Source organism: Gorilla gorilla, chromosome 23 (genome assembly GCF_029281585.2).
Source record: "Gorilla gorilla gorilla isolate KB3781 chromosome 23, NHGRI_mGorGor1-v2.1_pri, whole genome shotgun sequence".
NCBI classification, from domain to species: domain Eukaryota; kingdom Metazoa; phylum Chordata; class Mammalia; order Primates; family Hominidae; genus Gorilla; species Gorilla gorilla.
In genome coordinates this window covers 40150656-40169654 of record NC_086018.1, presented here as the reverse complement: position 1 = coordinate 40169654, position 18999 = coordinate 40150656, and the positions used below count along the sequence as shown (strand labels likewise).

At 57.2% G+C, this 18999-nt stretch overlaps 2 protein-coding genes across 3 annotated transcripts; both read left to right on the top strand.

Annotated features, from left to right (window-relative positions):
* Positions 1-584: 584 nt before the first annotated feature.
* LOC101142890 (cytochrome P450 2D6) lies at positions 585-7166 on the top strand. The gene is made up of 10 exons (XM_063704568.1): positions 585-762; positions 1313-2156; positions 3760-3925; positions 4480-4632; positions 4721-4881; positions 5331-5498; positions 5689-5830; positions 6036-6223; positions 6674-6815; positions 6914-7166. The coding sequence occupies exons 2-10, from the start codon at positions 1980-1982 to the stop codon at positions 7090-7092; spliced, it is 1476 nt and encodes a 491-aa protein (XP_063560638.1). The 5' UTR covers positions 585-762; positions 1313-1979; the 3' UTR covers positions 7093-7166.
* Positions 7167-12207: 5041 nt separating this feature from the next.
* On the top strand, positions 12208-18307 carry LOC115931944 (cytochrome P450 2D6-like). Of its 2 annotated transcripts, none has more exons than XM_031005567.3 (9): positions 12208-12683; positions 13386-13557; positions 15612-15764; positions 15853-16013; positions 16446-16622; positions 16813-16954; positions 17162-17349; positions 17809-17950; positions 18054-18307. In XM_031005567.3, exons 1-9 carry the CDS (start codon positions 12504-12506, stop codon positions 18230-18232), a joined length of 1494 nt encoding a protein of 497 aa, XP_030861427.2. In that variant the 5' UTR covers positions 12208-12503; the 3' UTR covers positions 18233-18307. The 2 variants fall into 2 exon arrangements, with proteins under 2 accessions (XP_030861427.2, XP_055230751.1); XM_055374776.2 differs by lacking the exon at positions 13386-13557 and adding an exon at positions 14888-15059 and having other exon boundaries at positions 12209-12683.
* The last annotated feature ends 692 nt before the right edge of the window (positions 18308-18999 follow it).

The following is an 18999-nucleotide window of genomic DNA, read 5'->3' as shown; positions in this document are numbered from 1 at the left end:
AGTGCAGTCCCTCCCTGGCTCTGCACCAGCTGGCATTGCAGCATCCTAACTAGTTTCTAGAATTCTCATGATGTTTTGGTCTCCTATAGCTTTAACATTGAGCTCTCTAGGAGAACGAGAGCCCGGAGTTTCCTAGTCTACCACTTGTTGACATATTTTCACACCATCTCACTTGGCAACGTCCATAGGGCCTGCCAGGGCACAGTGCACTTTTTACCATGACACAGCAGTACCACTGTTCAGGGAAGGCAGGTTGGATCTGTTTCCTAAAAATAACAAATCCCAGAAACGTCTATACTGACCATTAATAGAATGTAATGTCCAAACAGTATAGAATAGTAGCTCAGCATACACATTGGATATGGACTGTTAACACTGCTGTGTGACTTGAACCTTGTTATGTGATCTCTGAGCCTCAGTCTCTGTGCCTTGGGGACCATAAAACCACCTCCTTAGGGGGCTGTGGGAGGATTAATGAGCTGGAGCACACACAGTCTGACCAGCAGTTTCTGGCACATAAGTGCCCGATCAATGGAAGCCACAGGTGCACAATGATTGGAAAAGGCCACAGGCATCGTTATTGAATGTTTTCCTCATGCTGCCATATCTTGTATTACAGGCCTCTGGCTGGTAAGGAGGGCACTCGGGAGGACACTGCCCACATTGCAGGCATGCCTGTCCCTGCCCTTCACACCCCCATCATGATTCATGATGACTGCTTGGGGAGGGCCTGACACCTCAAAAGGCCAAGAGTGCATACAGGTAATGTATAAAGGGCCACCATGTAACAAGCACCCAGACCATCCTGCTATCCCCGCACCTTGATTCTCTCACAGTCCCAGGTAGAAGGGTGCTGCCACGTAGGACAGGAACATTCATTCAGCTGAGGCCAGTTTGGGAGACCACAAGCCAGATCTGAGAAGTCCCCAGATAGGCATGGGTCTTGCTCTCTCTGTCAGTTGAGTGGCTTCAAAACTTCTGTTGGGCCAGGTGGCTCATGCCTCTATTTCCAACACTTTGGGAGGCCAAGGCAGGAGGATCACTTGAAGCCAGGAGTTCAAGACCAGCGTGGGCAACATAGTGAGAACCCATCTCAACAAAAAAATTAGCCGAGCGTAATGATGTGCACCTGTAGTTCCAGCTACTCCGGACGCTAAAATAGGATCTCTTGATTGAGCACAGGAGTTTGAGTGAGCTATGATCACAGCTCTGCACTCCAGCCTGGGCAACAGAGCAAGATCTTGTCTCTAAAAATATATATATATTTTTTTTAATTTTAAATAAACTGTTCTCCCTGCCTTTTGTTCCCCAGATCCAGTCTTCATCCAGACCTGAAAAGACCCAGGCTCCAGCTGCTGGCCTCCTGCTGCCCCTCAGGCCACCTGCACAGGAAATTCCAGGGGTGGGTTGGTCCCACTGCCAGTGCCATGGCCTACAGTGCTAGGCAGCCCCTCAGTTAGCTAGACGAAGTTCTCCATGAATCCTTCCCAGAAAGTCCTGTTCCAGCCTGGGACAACGTCCCCATGACCCTCATGGCACTGCTGGCTTGTCATGTCAGCTATGTTACCTTACTACTCCTCGTGGTGGTCATTACGTTGGGGCATTGACTCACAGCCTTATCACCATGCTCCCAGTACACAGCTCAGCACCCAGTACAATCCATACCTCCAACTTGGGTGGAGCTCCCATGCCAGGCCACCTCTCGCCCACCACCCTAACCTGGGTAGGCAACTAGAGCGAGCAGGGGCAAGGACCTCTGCAGCAGCCCATACCCGCCCTGGCCTGACCCTGCACCCACTGGCAGCGCAGTCAACACAGCATGTTGGCTCACAGCAGAAGGCAAAGGCCATCATCAGCTCCCTTTATAAGGGAACGGTCATGCACTTGGTGTGCTGAGAGTGTCCTGCCTGGTCCTCTGTGCCTGGTGGGGTGGAGGTGCCAGGTGTGTCCAGAGGAGCCCAGTGGGCAGTAAGGCAGCCATGGGGCTGGATGCACTGGTGCCCCTGGCAGTGACAGTGCCCATCTTCCTGCTCCTGGTGGACCTGATGCACCGGCACCAACACTGGACTGCACGCTACCCGCCAGGCCCCCTGCCACTGCCTGGGCTGGGCAACTTGCTGCATGTGGACTTCCAGAACATACACACCTTCAACCAGGTGAGGGAGGAGGTCCTGAGGATCCCCCACCACCAGCAAACATGGGTGGTGGGTGGAGCCACAGTCTGGACTAGAAGCCAGGCTGAGAAGGGGAAGCAGATTTGAGGGACTTTCTGGGGGAGGGCATTTATGCATGGCATGAAAGATGGGATTTTCCAAAGGCCAAGGAAGAGTAGGGCAAGGGCCTGGAGGTGGAGCTGGACTTGGCAGTGGGTGTGCAAGCCCATTGGGTAGCATATGTTAGGAGCACAAAGTCCCCTCTGCTGACACCAGAAGGAAAGGCCTTGGGAATGGAAGACGAGTCAGGGTCCCGTGTGCCGTTTAAATCAGGAAATCAGGCTGTGCGCGGTGGCTCACGCCTATAATCCCAGCACTTAAGGAAGCCAAGGTGGGCAGATCACCTGAGGTCAGGGGTTCCAGACGAGTCTGGCCAACATGGTGAAAACCCGTCTCTACTAAACATACAAAAAATGAGCTGGGCACAGTGGTGCATGCCTGTAATCCCAGCTACTCGGGAGGCTGAGGCAGGAGAATTGCTTGAACCTAGGAGGCAGAGGTTGTAGTGAGTGGAGATTGTGCCATTGCCCTGCAACCTGGGTGACACAGCCAGACAATGTCTAAATAAACGAATAAGAAATCAGGCTGGGCGCGGTGGCTCACGCCTGTAATCCCAGCACTTTGGGAGGAGGCTAAGGCGGGCGGATCGTGAGGTTAGGAGATCGAGACCATCCTGGCTAACACGGTGGAACCCCGTCTCTACTAAAAATACAAACCAATTAGCCAGGCGAGGTAGTGGGCACCTGTAGTCCCAGCTACTTGGGAGGCTGAGGCAGGAGAATGGCATGAACCCAGGAGGCAGAGCTTGAAGTGAGCTGAGAACACGCCACTACACTCCAGTCTGGGCGACAGAGCGAGACTCCGTCTCAAAAAAAAAAAAAAAAAAAAAAAAATCAACGGCTGGGCGCGGTGGCTCACACTTGTAATCCCAGCATCTTGGGAGTCCAAGGTGGGGGGATCACAAGGTCAGGAGTTCGAGACCAGCCTGGCCAACATGGTGAAACCCTGCCTCTACTAAAAATACAAAAATTAGCGGGTTGCGGTGGTGGGCACCTGTAATCCCAGCTACTTGGGAGGCTGAGGCGGGAGAATTGCTTGAACCCGGGAGGCGGAGGTTGCAGTGAGCCAAGATCGCGCCATTGCACTCCAGCCTGGGTGACAGAGCCAGACATGGTCTAAATAAATGAGTAAGTTAGAAATCGAGGATGAAGGGATATAGTGACCCGGTTCAAACCTTTTGCACTGTGGGTCCTCGGGCCTCACTGCTCACCGGCATGGACCATCATCTGGGAATGGGATGCTAACTGGGGCCTCTCGGCAATTTTGGTGACTCTTGCAAGGTCATACCTGGGTGACGCATCCAAACTGAGTTCCTCCATCACAGAAGTTGTGACCCCACCCGCGCCCCAGGATCAGGAGGCTGGGTCTCCTCCTTCCACCTGCTCACTCCTGGTAGCCCCGGGGGTCGTCCAAGGTTCAAATAGGACTAGGACCTGCAGTCTGGGGGGACCCTGGCCTGACGGAGGCCCTGACCCTCCCTCTACAGCTGCGGCACCGCTTCGGGGACGTGTTCAGCCTGCAGCTGGCCTGGACGCCGGTGGTCGTGCTCAATGGGCTGGCGGCCGTGCGCGAGGCGCTGGTGACCTGCGGCAAGGACACCGCCGACCGCCCGCCTGCGCCCATCTCCCAGGTCCTTGCTCCCAAGGCAAGCGGCGGTGGGGGACAGAGACTGCGTTTCCGTGGGTCCTGGGTGGGCGGTGACCGTAGCCCAAGCTGGGCCGAGAGGGCACGGGGTCGTGGACTTGGGACACACAGAAAGGCCAGCGAGTGGGTTGGGGACAGCGAGCCAGGAAACCACTTCCACTCGGGAGGTGCGAGTCTGTGGGCGGGAGGAGGAGGGGCTTGTGAGTGGGCGGGGCAACTGCCGAGACCCGCCAGGAACCGGGTGGGCGGAGCCGGCGCCCTTCCCAGCTGGAAGCGGGTGTCTAGGAGCCAGGATGGACTCTACTGCGGGCTCAGTATGGGCGGGGCGGGGCGGGACGGGACGGGCGGGATCTTCCCTGAGTGGAAAGGCGGTCAGGGTCGGAAGAGCCAAGGTGGGGCCAAGACCCAAGCAAGGTGGGTGAGCAAAGAGCAGGCCCTGTGCCCAGCTGGACAGGGCCGGGGACTGCGGGGGAGACCTTGTGGAGCGCCAGGGTTGGAGTGGGTGGCGGAGGGTGGGACCAAGGCCTTCATGGCAACGCCCACGTGTCCGTCCCGCCCCCAGGGGTGATCCTGGCGCGCTATGGGCCCGCGTGGCGCGAGCAGAGGCGCTTCTCCGTGTCCACCTTGCGCAACTTGGGCCTGGGCAAGAAGTCGCTGGAGCAGTGGGTGACCGAGGAGGCCGCCTGCCTCTGTGCCGCCTTCGCCGACCAAGCCGGTAGGTGATGGGCACAGGGGCACAAAGCGGGAACTGGGAAGGTGGAGGACCGGGAAGGCGACCCCTGACCCGCATCTCCCGCCCCCAGGACGCCCCTTTCGCCCCAACGGCCTCCTGAACAAAGCGGCGAGCAACGTGATCGCCTCCCTCACCTGCGGGCGCCGCTTCGAGTACGACGACCCTCGCTTCCTCAGGCTGCTGGACCTAGCTCAGGAGGGATCGAAGGAGGAGCTGGGCTTCCTGCGCGAGGTGTGGAGCGAGAGACCGAGGGGTCTCTGCAGGGCGAGCTCCTGAGAGGTGCCGGGACTGCAGCCGGACCTCCGAGGAGCAGGGTTTATATAGAGTGGTTTGGGAAAGGACGTTCCAGAAGAGCTCACTGCTAGAGGAAGGACCTTGAGGAGGAGGGGACATCTCAGATACGGTCGTGGGAGAGGTGTGCCCGGGTCAGGGGGCACCAAGAAAGGCCAAGGACCCTGTGCCTCCTGTCCACATTGGAAATTTTGATTTTTAGGTTTCTCCTCTGCCAGCCCAGGGCAAGGAGAGAGGGTGGAGGCTGGCACTTGGGGAGGGACTTGGGGAGGTCAGTGGTAGGGACAGGCAGGCCCTGGGTCTTCCCTGGAGGCAGCTGGGGACTGAGACTGGTCCAGGTGAATGCAGAGCACAGGAGGGATTGAGACCCCGTTCTGTGTCTGCTGTAGGTGCTGAATGTTGTCCCCCTCCTCCTGCGCATCCCAGGGCTGGCTGGCAAGGTCCTACGCTCCCAAAAGGCTTTCCTGACCCAGCTGGATGAGCTGCTGACCGAGCACAGAATGACCTGGGACCCAGCCCGAGACCTGACTGAGGCCTTCCTGGCAGAGATGGAGAAGGTGAGAGCGGCTGACACGTGGGGACCACGGGTGGTGGGTTGAGCATCCGGGAGGAATGAGGAGTGGCCAGGCAAAAGGTGGGTCCATTGGATCACTTGGCAAGTGGCACCTGGGCTGACAGGTGCAGAATGGGAGGTCATTTGGGGGCTTTCCCGCTCTGTCCCCTGAGTACCCTCTCAGCCCTGCTCAGGCCAAGGGGAACCCTGAGAGCAGCTTCAATGATGAGAACCTGCGCATGGTGGTGGCTGACCTGTTCTTTGCCGGGATGGTGACCACCTCCATCACGCTGGCCTGGGGCCTCCTGCTCATGATCCTACACCCGGATGTGCAGCGTGAGCCCAGCTGGGGCCCAGTGCAGGGGGCAAGGGAGGAGAAGGGTACAGGTGGGGGCCCCGAGCTTAGCTGGGACACCCGGGGCTCCAAGCACAGGCTTGGCCAGGCTCCTGTAAGCCTAACCTCCTCCAACACAGGAGGCAGGAGAGTGTCAGGGCTGGTCCTCTGGGTGCTGACCCATTGTGGGGACGCATGTCTGTCCAGGCCGTGTCCAACAGGAGATCGACGACGTGATAGGGCAGGTGCGGCGACCAGAGATGGGTGACCAGGCTCGCATGCCCTACACCACTGCCGTGATTCATGAGGTGCAGCGCTTTGGGGACATGATTCCCCTGGGTGTGACCCATATGACATCCCGTGACATCGAAGTACAGGGCTTCCGCATCCCTAAGGTAGGCCTGGCACCCTCCTCACCCCAGCTCAGCACCAGCCCCTGGTGATAGCCCCAGCATGGCCACTGCCAGGTGGGCCCAGTCTGGGAACCTTGGCCACCCAGTCCTTAATGCCACCACATCGACTGTCCCAGCCTGGGTGTGGGGTCCAGAGTATAGGTAGGGCTGGCCTGTCCATCCAGAGCCCCCGTCTAGTGGGGAGGACAGACCAGGACCTGCCAGAATGTTGGAGGACCCCAATACCTGTAGGGAGAGGGGGCAGCGTGGGCGCCCCCAGGAGGTGTGACTGCGCCCTGCCATGGCGTCGGAGAGGGTGCTCTGGAGCTTCTCGGGCGCAGGACTAGTTGACAGAGTCCAGCTGTGTGCCAGGCAGTGTGTGTCCCCTGTGTGCTTGGGGGTCCCAGCATCCTAGAGCCCAGTCCCCACTCTCACCCTGCATCTCCTGCCCAGGAGACAACGCTCTTCACCAACCTGTCATCGGTGCTGAAGGATGAGGCCGTCTGGGAGAAGCCCTTCCTCTTCCACCCCGAACACTTCCTGGATGCCCAGGGCCACTTTGTGAAGCCGGAGGCCTTCCTGCCTTTCTCAGCAGGTGCCTGTGGGGAGTCCGGCTCCCTTTCCCCTTCTGTGGAGTCTTGCAGGGGTATCACCCAGGAGCCAGGCTCACTGACACCCCTCCCCTCCCCACAGGCCGCCGCGCATGCCTCGGGGAGCCCCTGGCCCGCATGGAGCTCTTCCTCTTCTTCACCTCCCTGCTGCAGCACTTCAGCTTCTCCGTGCCCACCGGACAGCCCCGGCCCAGCCACTCTCGTGTCGTCAGCTTTCTGGTGACGCCATCCCCCTACGAACTTTGTGCTGTGCCCCGCTAGAGTTGGGCATCAAGCCCCCAACTTGTTCCTCAGCTGGGACCCTGTTGTACAATAAATTAGTCTAGTGGCTCCCACTTGGTTTCTGTATCCAGTCTGGGCCCCTGCCAAGGTCCTGGTTGTGTTGGGTCGTCAGTCACCTGCCTGATGTCAGCGCTCACCCCCACCCCTCACCTCATTCATTCTTTTTTTTTTGAGATGGAGCCTACTCTATCACCCAGGCTGGAGTGCAGTGGTGCAGTCTCAGCTCACTGCAACCTCCGCCTCCCGAGTTCAAGCGATTCTCGTGCCTCAGCTTCCTGAGTAGCTGGGATTACGGGCACCCGGTACCACCCCTGGCTCATTTTTGTCTTTTTAGTAGTGATGGGTTTCGCCGTGTTGGCCAGTCTGGTTTCAAACTCCTGACCTCACGTGACCACCAGCCTCAGCCTCCCAAAGTGCTGGGATTACAGGCGTGAGCCACCGAGACCAGCCTCACCTCATTCACTCTTACCTGGACACCTGACTTTACCTGAGATACAGGCATAGTGATTCTCAGCAGGAAACAGCCTGCCCCCACGTCACGCCCAGAGACCCATCACTGGCTGCCTGGCTTGGTGACAAAGTCCATGCGTAAGTCTCGGCTGGGGTGGATATGAATAGGCATATGCCAAGAATCTACCCATTCCCTGGCTAGGGTGGGAGACTGTGTTGTGCTCCCCCAGACCACCCTCAGGTTCAGTGATTTCTAGAAGGTCTCACAGCCCTAGAAAAGCTGTTATTCTCCCTGTTAACGGTTTATTACAGAGAAGGGTACAGATTAAAGTCAGCAAAGATGAAAGGCACAGGGCCCAGAGTCCAGAATGACCAGGCAGAGGCTGCAGCTCTCTTTCCTGGTGGACTCCTACAGGCAGTGCTTAATTCTCCCCCAACAGTAAGTGAGGCAGCAGAGAGCCCTGCCAGCCACGGAAGCTCACCTGGGCCTTGGTGTCCATGGTTTTTGTTGGGAGTTGGTCATCCTAGGCTTGAGCCCCCGCAGCATGGCTGACCTCAGTTACTTAGTCTCCAGCCCCTCCTGAAGTCAGATGGATACAGGCCTGATGGCCCCACCCTCGATCACATTGTTGGCATAAACTGTGTTGTACGGTCCAAGGCCCTAGCTATGTACAAAGACACTTTCAGGCAGGACATTCCAAGGCCTTAGCAGATATCTCCCAGCCTCCTGTCAAAAGTCAGTTTGGACTCTTGGTCCAGTGGCTTGCATTGTGCAAGGAATGACTTCCCCACTTTTTACTACACAGGCCACCCCTCTTGGCTCTAACAGCAAAATGATATTAGTTTGAGCATCTGTGTGTGTGTGTGTGTGTGTGTGTGTGTGTGTGTGTGTGTGTGTTTTCTTGAGACAGGGTCTTGCTCTGTCACCGAGGCTGGAGTGCAGTGATGCCATCAGGGCTCACTGCAGCCTTGACTTCCTGGGTTCAAGCAATCCTCCCATCTCAGCCTCCCTAGTAGCTGGGACTGCAGGCACATGCCACCATGCTTTGCTAATTTTTGTATTTTTTGTAGAGACGGAGTTTCACCATGTTGGCCAGGCTGCTTTCGAACTCCTTATCTCAGGTCATCTGGCTGCCTCAGCCCCCAGAGTGCTGGGATTACAGGTGTAAGCTACTGTGCCCAGCCAAATTTCCTTCCTAATTTCTTCATTGAACCACTGGTCATTCCGGACCATATTGTTTAATTTTCACGTGTATATATAGTTTCCAGAATTCCTCTTGTTGTTGATTTCCACTTTTATTCTGTTGTGGTCAGAGAAGATGCTTGATATTATTTTAACATTTGTAATGTTTTAAGACTTGCTTTGTGACCTAACATATGGTGTATCCTTGATAATGATCCATGTGCTGAGGAGAAGAATGTGTATTCTGCAGACTTTAGACGAAGTGTTCTATAAATATCTAGTAGGTCCATTTGTTCTATAGTGCAGATTAAGTCTAATGTTTTCTTATTGGGTTTCCATCTGGGACACCTGTCCAATGCTGAATGTGGGGTGTTGAAGTCTTTAGCTGTTATTGCATTAAGGTCTCTCTTTGGCTCTAATAACATTTGCTTTACGTGCTCCAGTGTTGTGTGCATATGTATTTACAATTGTTCTGTTGCTGGATGACCTTCTTTGTCTCCTCTTACAGTTTTTTTGGTTGTTGTTGTTTGTTTGTTTTGTTTTGGAGACGGAGTCTCGCTCTGTCACCCAGGCTGGAGTGCAGTGGCGCGATCTTGGCTCACTGCAAGCTTCGCCTCCCAGGTTGACGCCATTCTCCTGCCTCAGCCTCCCGAGTAGCTGGGACTACAGGCGCCCGCCACCACGCCTGGCTAATTTTTTGTATTTTTAGTAGAGACGGGGTTTCACCATGTTAGCCAGGATAGTCTCAATCTCCTGACCTCGTGATCCGCCCGTCTCAGCCTCCCAAAGTGCTGGGATTACAGGCGTGAGCCACCACACCCGGCCTCTTCTTACAGTTTTTGTTTTAAAATCTGTTTTGTCTAAGTATTGCTACTCCTGCCCTTTTTTGTTTTCCATTGGCATGGAGTATCTTTTTCCATCCCTTTATTTTCAGTCTATGTGTATCTTTATAGGTGAAGTGTGTTTCTTCTAGACAAAAGAGCATTGAGCTTTGCTTTTTCATCCATTCAGCCACTCTGTGTCTTTGTATTGGAGAGTTTAGTCCATTTACATTCAATGTTATTATTGCTAAGTAGGGACTTACTCCTGCTATTTTGTTATTTCTTTTCTCACTGTTTTGTGGTCTTTTTTTTTTTTTTTTTTTTTTTTTTGTTTGTTTCTTGTCTTCCTTTTAATGAAGGTGATTTTCTCTGGTGGTATGACTTAATTTCTTGCTTTTTTGTGTGTGTGTATCCATTGTGTGTTTTTTCTTCTTTTCTTTTTGAGACACAGTCTCACTTATTGTGTGCTTTTTGATTTGAGGTTGCCGTGAGGCTTGCAAATATTATCTTATAACTCATTATTTTAAACGGATGACAACACTGATTGCGTAAACAAACATAAAGCAAAAAGAAAACTAATAAAAACTCTACACTTTAAGTTCATCTTAGTGCTTTTTAACTTTTTGTTGTTTCTCTGTCTTTTTTTGTTTTTGAGATAAAGTCTTGCTCTGTTGCCCAGGCTAGAGTGCAGTGGCACGATCTCAGCTCACTGTAACCTCCACTTCCCAGGTTCAAGCGATTCTCCTGCCTCAGCCTCCTGGGTAGCAGGCGCCCACCACCATGCCCAGCTAAATTTTTTGTATTTTTAGTAGAGATGGGGTTTCACCATGTTGGCCAGGCTTGTCTCAAACTCCTGCCCTCAGGTGATCCACCCACCTCAGCCTTACAAAGTGCTGGCATTACCTGCGTGAGCCACCGGGTCCAGCCTCTTTATGTCTTACTGTACTGTCTATGTCTTGAAAAGTACTTATTATTTTTTATTGGTTCGTCATTTAGTCTAATTAAAATAAGAGTAGTTTACACACCACAATTACAGTATTATAATACTCTGTTTTTCTGTGTGCTTACTATTACCAGTGAGTTTTGTACCTTTAGATGATTTCTTCTTGCTCATTAATATCTTTTTTTTTCAGATTGAAAAACTCCCTTTAGCATTTCTTGTGGGATATAGGTCTGGTGTTGATGAAATCTCGCAGCTTTTGTTTGTCTGGGAAGGTCTTTATTTCTCCTTCCTGTTGGAAGGACATTTTTGCCAGATATGCTATTCTAGGCTAAAAGTTTTTTTTCCTTCAGCACTTTAAATATGTCATGCCACTCCCCCCTGGCCTGTAAGGTTTCCACTGGAAAGGTGGCTGCCCCATGTCATGTATTGGAGCTCTACTGCATGTTATTTGTTTCTTTTCTCTTGCTGCTTTTAGGATACTTTCTTTATCCTTGACCTTTCAGAGTTTAATTATCAGATGCCTTGAGGTCGTCTTCTTTGGGTTAAATCTGCTTGGTGTTCTATAAAATTCTTGTACAAAAAATCAGCCAGGCATGGTGGTGGACACCTGTAATCCCAACTACTTGGGAGGCTGAGGCAGGAGAATCGCTTGAACCCTGGAGGTGGAGGTTGCAGTGAGCCAAGATCGCATCATTGCACTCCCGCCTGGGCGACAGAGCAAAACTCCGTCTCAAAAAAAAATTATTTGGGCTTGGTGGTGCCTGTAGTCCCAGCTACTTGGGAGGCAGGAGGTCCACTTGATGTCGAGATTGCAGTGAGCCGTGATCCTGCCACTGCACTCCAGCCCGGGCAACAGAGTGAGACCCTGTCTAAAGAAAAAATAAAAATAAAAAAGCAACATATCCTAAATAAAGGATCCTCCATAACGTTCCCACCAGATTTCTAATCAGAAACATGGAGGCCAGAAAGCAGTGGAGGAGGACGACCCTCAGGCAGCCCTGGAGGATGTTGTCACAGGCTGGGGCAAGGGCCTTCAGGCTACCAACTGGGAGCTCTGGGAACAGCCCTGTTGCAAACAAGAAGCCATGGCCCGGCCAGAGCCCAGAATGTGGGCTGAGCTGGGATCCACGTGACAGCTTTGAGGCTCACTGGGAGCAGCCTCTGGACAGGAGAGGTCCCATCCAGGAAACCTCGGGCATGGCTGGGGAGTGGGGTACTTGGTGCCGGGTCTGTATGTGTGTGAATGGTTATGAGAGAATGCGTGTGCCCTGTCAGTGTGAGTCTGCGTGCATGTGAGTATTGTCTGCGTGTAGGTCATTTTCTGGGTGTGTAATCGTGTCCCTGCAAGTGTGAATTAGTGTCTGGGAATGGACAAGAGATCTGTGCACCATCAGGTGTGTGCATAGCGTCTGTGCATGTCAAGAGTGCAGTGTGAAGTGAAGGGACCAGGCCCGTGATGCCACTCATCATCAGGAGCTCTAAGGCCCCAGGTAAGTGCCAGTGACAGATAAGGGTGGTGAAGGCCACTCTGGAATGGGCAGGTGGGGTAGGGAAAGGGCAAGGCCATGTTCTGGAGGAGGGGTTGTGACTACATTAGGGTGTATGAGCCTAGCTGGGAGGTGGATGGCCGGGTCCACTGAGACCCTGGTTATCCCAGAAGCCTGTGCGGGCTTGGGGAGCTTGGAGTGGGGAGGGGGGTGACTTCTCCGACCAGGCCTTTCTACCACCCTACCCTGGGTAAGGGCCTGGAGCAGGAAGCAGGGGCAAGGACCTCTGGAGCAGCCCATACCCACCCTGGCCTGACTCTGCCACTGGCAGCACAGTCAACACAGCAGGCTGGCTCACAGCAGAGAGCCAAGGCCATCATCAGCTCCCTTTATAAGGGAAGGGTCACGCGCTCGGTGTGCTGAGAGTGTCCTGCCTGGTCCTCTGTGCCTGGTGGGGTGGGGGTGCCAGGTGTGTCCAGAGGAGCCCAGTTGGTAGTGAGGCAGCCATGGGGCTAGAAGCACTGGTGCCCCTGGCCGTGATAGTGGCCATCTTCCTGCTCCTGGTGGACCTGATGCACCGGCGCCAACGCTGGGCTGCACGCTACCCGCCAGGCCCCCTGCCACTGCCCGGGCTGGGCAACCTGCTGCATGTGGACTTCCAGAACACACCATACTGCTTCGATCAGGTGAGGGAGGAGGTTCTGGAGGGTGGCAGAGGTGCTGAGGATCCTCTACCAGAAGCAAACATGGGTGGTGGGTGAAACCACAGGCTGGACCAGAAGCCAGGCTGAGAAGGGGAAGCAGGTTTGGGGGACTTCCTGGGGAAGGGCATTTATACATGGCATGAAGGACCGGATTTTCCAAAGGCCAAGGAAGAGTAGGGCAAGGGCCTGGAGGTGGAGCTGGACTTGGCAGTGGGCGTGCAAGCCCATTGGGCAACATATGTTATGGAGCACAAAGTCCCTTCTGCTGACACCAGAAGAAAAGGCCTTGGGAATGGAAGAGGAGTCAGGGTCCTGTGTGCCGTTTAAATCAGGAAATCAAGGATGAAGGAGGTGCAGTGACCCGGTTCAAACCTTTTGCACTGTGGGTCCTCGGGCCTCACTGCTCACCGGCATGGACCATCATCTGGGAATGGGATGCTAACTGTGGCCTCTCGGCAATTTTGGTGACTCTTGCAAGGTCATACCTGGGTGATGCATCCAAACTGAGTTCCTCCATCACAGAAGTTGTGACCCCACCCCCACCCCAGGATCAGGAGGCTGGGTCTCCTCCTTCCACCTGCTCACTCCTGGTAGCCCCGGGGGTCGTCCAAGGTTCAAATAGGACTAGGACCTGTAGTCTGGGGGGATCGTCGCTTGACAGAGGCCCTGACCCTCCCTCTGCAGTTGCGGCGCCGCTTCGGGGACGTGTTCAGCCTACAGCTGGCCTGGACGCCGGTGGTCGTGCTCAATGGGCTGGCGGCCGTGCGCGAGGCGACAGTGACCCGCGGCGAGGACACCGCCGACCGCCCGCCTGCGCCCATCTACCAGGTCCTGGGCTTCGGGCCGCGTTCCCAAGGCAAGCGGCGGTGGGGGACAGAGACCGCGTTTCCGTGGGCCCCGGGTGGACAGTGACCGTAGCCCAAGCAGCGCCGACAGGGCGTGGGGTCCTGGACGTGAAACAGAGATAAAGGCCAGCGAGTGGGCTGAGGACAGTGGGCCAGGAAACCACCTGCACGGGGGAGGTGCGAGTCTGTGGGCTGGGAGGGGGCGGGGCTACTGCCCAGACCCGCCAGAAGCCCGGTGGGCGAGGCTGACGCGTCGAAGTGGCGGTGGCGGGGACCGCGCCTATGCTGCGGGCTCAGTGTGGGCGGGACGGGCGGGATCTTCCCTGAGTGGAAAGGTGGTCAGGGTGGGCAGAGACGAGGTGGGGCCAAACCCCGCCCCAGGCAGTGGAGCAAGGTGGGTGGGCAAAGAGTGGGCCCTGTGCCCAGCTGGACAGGGTCGGGGACTGCGGGAGACCAGGGGGAGCATAGGGTTGGAGTGGGTGGCGGAGGGTGGGGCCAAAGCCTTCATGGCAAAGCCCACGTGTCCGTCCCGCCCCCAGGGGTGTTCCTGGCACGCTGTGGGCCCGCGTGGCGCGAGCAGAGGCTCTTCTCCGTGTCCACCTTGCGCAACTTGGGCCTGGGCAAGAAGTCGCTGGAGCAGTGGGTGACCGAGGAGGCCACCTACCTTTGTGCCGCCTTCGCCGACCACTCCGGTGGCTGATGGGCAGAAGGGCACAAAGTGGGAACTGGGAAGGTGGGGGACGGGGAAGGCGACGCCTGACCCGCATCTCCCGCCCCCGGGACGCCCCTTTCGCCCCAACGGCCTCTTGGACAAAGCCGTGAGCAACGTGATCGCCTCCCTCACCTGCGGGCGCCGCTTCGAGTACGACGACCCTCGCTTCCTCAGGCTGCTGGACCTAGCTCAGGAGGGATCGAAAGAGGAGTCGGGCTTCCTGCGCGAGGTGTGGAGCGAGAGACCGAGGGGTCTCTGCAGGGCGAGCTCCTGAGGTGCCGGGGCTGGACTGGGGCCTCGGAAGAGCAGGATTTGCATAGATGGGTTTGGGAAAGGACATTCCAGGAGACCCCACTGTAAGAAGGGCCTGGAGGAGGAGGGGACATCTCAGACATGGTCATGGGAGAGGTGTGCCCGGGTCAGGGGGCACCAGGAGAGGCCATCCAAACTGAGTTCCTCCATCACAGAAGTTGTGACCCCACCCCCACCCCAGGATCAGGAGGCTGGGTCTCCTCCTTCCACCTGCTCACTCCTGGTAGCCCCGGGGGTCGTCCAAGGTTCAAATAGGACTAGGACCTGTAGTCTGGGGGGATCGTCGCTTGACAGAGGCCCTGACCCTCCCTCTGCAGTTGCGGCGCCGCTTCGGGGACGTGTTCAGCCTACAGCTGGCCTGGACGCCGGTGGTCGTGCTCAATGGGCTGGCGGCCGTGCGCGAGGCGCTGGTGACCCACGGCGAGGACACCGCCGACCGCCCCCCTGTGCCCATCACCCAGATCCTGGGTTTCGGGCCGCGTTCCCAAGGCAAGCAGCGGTGGGGACAGAGACAGATTTCCGTGGGACCCGGGTGGGTGATGACCGTAGTCCGAGCTGGGCAGAGAGGGCGCGGGGTCGTGGACATGAAACAGGCCAGCGAGTGGGGACAGCGGGCCAAGAAACCACCTGCACTAGGGAGGTGTGAGCGTGGGGACGAGGGCGGGGCTTGTGATGAGTGGGCGGGGCTACTGCCGAGACCCGGCAGGAGCCCAATGGGTGAGGCTGGCGCATTTCCCAGCTGGAATCCGGTGTCGAAGTGGGGGGTGGGGACCGCACCTGTGCTGTAAGCTCAGTGTGGGTGGCGCGGGGCCCACGGGATCTTCCCTGAGTGCAAAGGCGGTCAGGGTGGGCAGAGACGAGGCGGGGCAAAGCCCTGCCCCAGCCAAGGGAGCAAGGTGGATGCACAAAGAGTGGGCCCTGTGCCCAGCTGGACAGGGCCGGGGACTGCGGGAGACCAGGGGGAGCATAGGGTTGGAGTGGGTGGTGGAGGGTGGGGCTAATGCCTTCATGGCCACGCGCACGTGCCCATCCCGCCCCCAGGGGTGTTCCTGGCGCGCTATGGGCCCGTGTGGCGCGAGCAGAGGCGCTTCTCCGTGTCCACCTTGCGCAACTTGGGCCTGGGCAAGAAGTCGCTGGAGCAGTGGGTGACCGAGGAGGCCGCCCGCCTCTGTGCCGCCTTCGCCGACCACTCCGGTGGGTGATGGGCACAGGGGCACAAAGCGGGAACTGGGAAGGCGGGGGACGGGGAAGGCGACCCCTGACCCGCATCTCCCGCTCCCAGGACGCCCCTTTCGCCCCAACGGCCTCTTGGACAAAGCCGTGAGCAACGTGATCGCCTCCCTCACCTGCGGGCGCCGCTTCGAGTATGACGACCCTCGCTTCCTCAGGCTGCTGGACCTAGCTCAGGAGGGATTGAAGGAGGAGGCGGGCTTCCTGCGCGAGGTGTGGAGCGAGAGACCGAGGGGTCTCTGCAGGGCGAGCTCCTGAGGTGCCGGGGCTGGACTGGGGCCTCGGAAGAGCAGGATTTGCATAGATGGGTTTGGGAAAGGACATTCCAGGAGACCCCACTGTAAGAAGGGCCTGGAGGAGGAGGGGACATCTCAGACATGGTCGTGGCAGAGGTGTGCCCGGGTCAGGGGGCACCAGGAGAGGCCAAGGACTCTGTACCCCCTGTCCACGTTGGAGATTTCGATTTTAGGTTTCTCCTCTGGGCAAGGAGAGAGTGTGGAGGCTGGCACTGGGGAGGGACTTGGGGAGGTCAGTGGTAAGGACAGGCAGGCCCTGGGTCTTCCTGGAGATGGCTGGGGCCTGAGACTGGTCCAGGTGAACGCAGAGCACAGGAGGGATTGAGACCCCATTCTGTGTCTGCTGTAGGTGCTGAATGCCATCCCCGTCCTCCTGCGTATCCCAGGGCTGGCTGGCAAGGTCCTACACTTCCAAAAGGCTTTCCTGACCCAGCTGGATGAGCTGCTAACTGAGCACAGGATGACCTGGGACCCAGCCCAGCCACCCCGAGACCTGACTGAGGCCTTCCTGGCGGAGATGGAGAAGGTGAGAGCAGCTGACACGGTGGGGGGCAAGGGTGGTGGGTTGAGCGTCCCGGGAGGAATGAGGGGAGGCTGGGCAAAAGGTTGGGCCAGTGCATCACCCGGTGAGCCGCATCTGGGCCGACATGTGCAGAATTGGAGGTCATTTGGGGGCTACCCCGTTCTGTCCCGAGTATCCTCTCGGCCCTGCTCAGGCCAAGAGGAACCCTGAGAGCAGCTTCAATGATGAGAACCTGCGCATAGTGGTGGCTGACCTGTTCTCTGCCGGGATGGTGACCACCTCGACCACGCTGGCCTGGGGCCTCCTGCTCATGATCCTACATCCGGATGTGCAGCGTGAGCCCATCTGGGAAACAGTGCAGGGGCCGAGGGAGGAAGGGTACAGGCGGGGGCCCGTGAACTTTGCTGGGACACCCGGGGCTCCAAGCACAGGCTTCACCAGGATCCTGTAAGCCTGACCTCCTCCAACATAGGAGGCAGGAAGGAGTGTCAGGGCCGGACCCCCTGGGTGCTGACCCATTGTGGGGACGCATGTCTGTCCAGGCCGTGTCCAACAGGAGATCGACGACGTGATAGGCCAGGTGCGGCGACCAGAGATGGGTGACCAGGCTCGCATGCCCTACACCACTGCCGTGATTCACGAGGTGCAGCGCTTTGGGGACATCGTCCCCCTGGGTGTGACCCATATGACATCCCGTGACATCGAAGTACAGGGCTTCCGCATCCCTAAGGTAGGCCTGGCACCCTCCTCACCCCAGCTCAGCACCAGTCCCTGGTGGTAGCCCCAGCATGGCCACTGCCAGGTGGGCCCAGTCTAGGAACCCTGGCCACCCGGTCCTTAATGCCACCACATCGACTGTCCCCGCCTGAGTGTGGGGTCCAGAATAGAGGCAGGACTGGCCTGTCCATCCAGAGCCCCCGTCTAGTGGGGAAGACAAACCAGGACCTGCCAGAATGTTGGAGGACCCAATGCCTGTAGGGAGAGGGGGCAGTGTGGGTGCCTCTGAGAGGTGTGACTGCACCCTGCTGTGGGGTCGGAGAGGGTACTGTGGAGCTTCTCGGGCGCAGGACTAGTTGACAGAGTCCAGCTGTGTGCCAGGCAGTGTGTGTCCCCCGTGTGTTTGTTTGGTGGCAGGAGTCCCAGCATCCTAGAGCCCAGTCCCCACTCTCACCCTGCATCTCCTGCCCAGGGCACGACACTCATCACCAACCTGTCATCGGTGCTGAAGGATGAGGCCGTCTGGGAGAAGCCCTTCCGCTTCCACCCCGAACACTTCCTGGATGCCCAGGGCCACTTTGTGAAGCCGGAGGCCTTCCTGCCTTTCTCAGCAGGTGCCTGTGGGGAGCCCGGCTCCCTGTCCCCGTCCGTGGAGTCTTGCAGGGGTATCACCCAGGAGCCAGGCTCACTGACGCCCCTCCCCTCCCCTCCCCACAGGCCGCCGCGCATGCCTCGGGGAGCCCCTGGCCCGCATGGAGCTCTTCCTCTTCTTCACCTCCCTGCTGCAGCACTTCAGCTTCTTGGTGCCCACCGGACAGCCCCGGCCCAGCCACCATGGTGTCTTTGCTTTCCTGGTGACCCCATCCCCCTATGAGCTTTGTGCTGTGCCCCGCTAGAATGGGGTACCTAGTCCCCAGCCTGCTCCCTAGCCAGGGGCCCTGATGTACAATAAAGCAATGTGGTAGTTCCAACTCGGGTCCCCTGCCCACGCCCTGGTTGCGATCATCCTCCTCAGGGCAACCCCACCCCTGCCTCATTCCTGCTTACCCCACCGCCTGGCCGCATTTGAGACGGGTCCGTTGAGGCTGAGCAGATGTCAGTTACCCTTGCCCATAATCCCATGTCCCACTGACCCAACTCTGACTGCCCAGATTGGTGACAAGGACTACATTGTCCTGGCATCTGGGGAAGGGGCCAGAATGGACTGACTAGAGGTGTCAGTCAGCCCTGGATGTGGTGGAGAGGGCAGAACTCAGCCTGGAGGCCCATATTTCTTTTTTTTTTTTTTTTTTTTTTTTTTTTCTGTTGAGGCAGAGTCTCGCTCTGTCGCCCAGGCAGGAGTGCAGTGGTGCGATCTTGGCTCACTGCAAGCTCCGCCTCCCGGGTTCACACCATTCTCCTGCCTCAGCCACCCAAGTAGCTGGGACTACAGGTGCCCACGACCACGCCCGGCTAATATTTTTGTCTGTTTTTAACAGAGACGGGGTTTCACCGTGTTAGCCAGGGTGGTCTCAATCTCCTGACCTCGTGATCCGCCCACCTCGGCCTCCCAAAGTGCTGGAATTACAGGCGTGAGCCACCGCACCCGGCCTCACATTTCAGGCCTAACTCAGCCCACCCCACATCAGGGGCAGCAGTCCTGCCAGCACCATCACAACAGTCA

Excerpts from the sequence above, each read along its gene's own strand:
- LOC115931944 (XM_031005567.3), top strand. The coding sequence starts at position 12,504 with ATGGGGCTAGAAGCACTGGTGCCCCTGGCCGTGATAGTGGCCATCTTC. Across the intron at positions 12,684-13,385 it reads CACCATACTGCTTCGATCAG|TTGCGGCGCCGCTTCGGGGA; the intron begins GTGAGGGAGGAG and ends CTCCCTCTGCAG. Across the intron at positions 16,623-16,812 it reads TCCTGGCGGAGATGGAGAAG|GCCAAGAGGAACCCTGAGAG; the intron begins GTGAGAGCAGCT and ends GGCCCTGCTCAG.
- LOC101142890 (XM_063704568.1), top strand. The coding sequence starts at position 1,980 with ATGGGGCTGGATGCACTGGTGCCCCTGGCAGTGACAGTGCCCATCTTC. Across the intron at positions 4,633-4,720 it reads CGCCTTCGCCGACCAAGCCG|GACGCCCCTTTCGCCCCAAC; the intron begins GTAGGTGATGGG and ends TCCCGCCCCCAG. Across the intron at positions 6,224-6,673 it reads AGGGCTTCCGCATCCCTAAG|GAGACAACGCTCTTCACCAA; the intron begins GTAGGCCTGGCA and ends TCTCCTGCCCAG.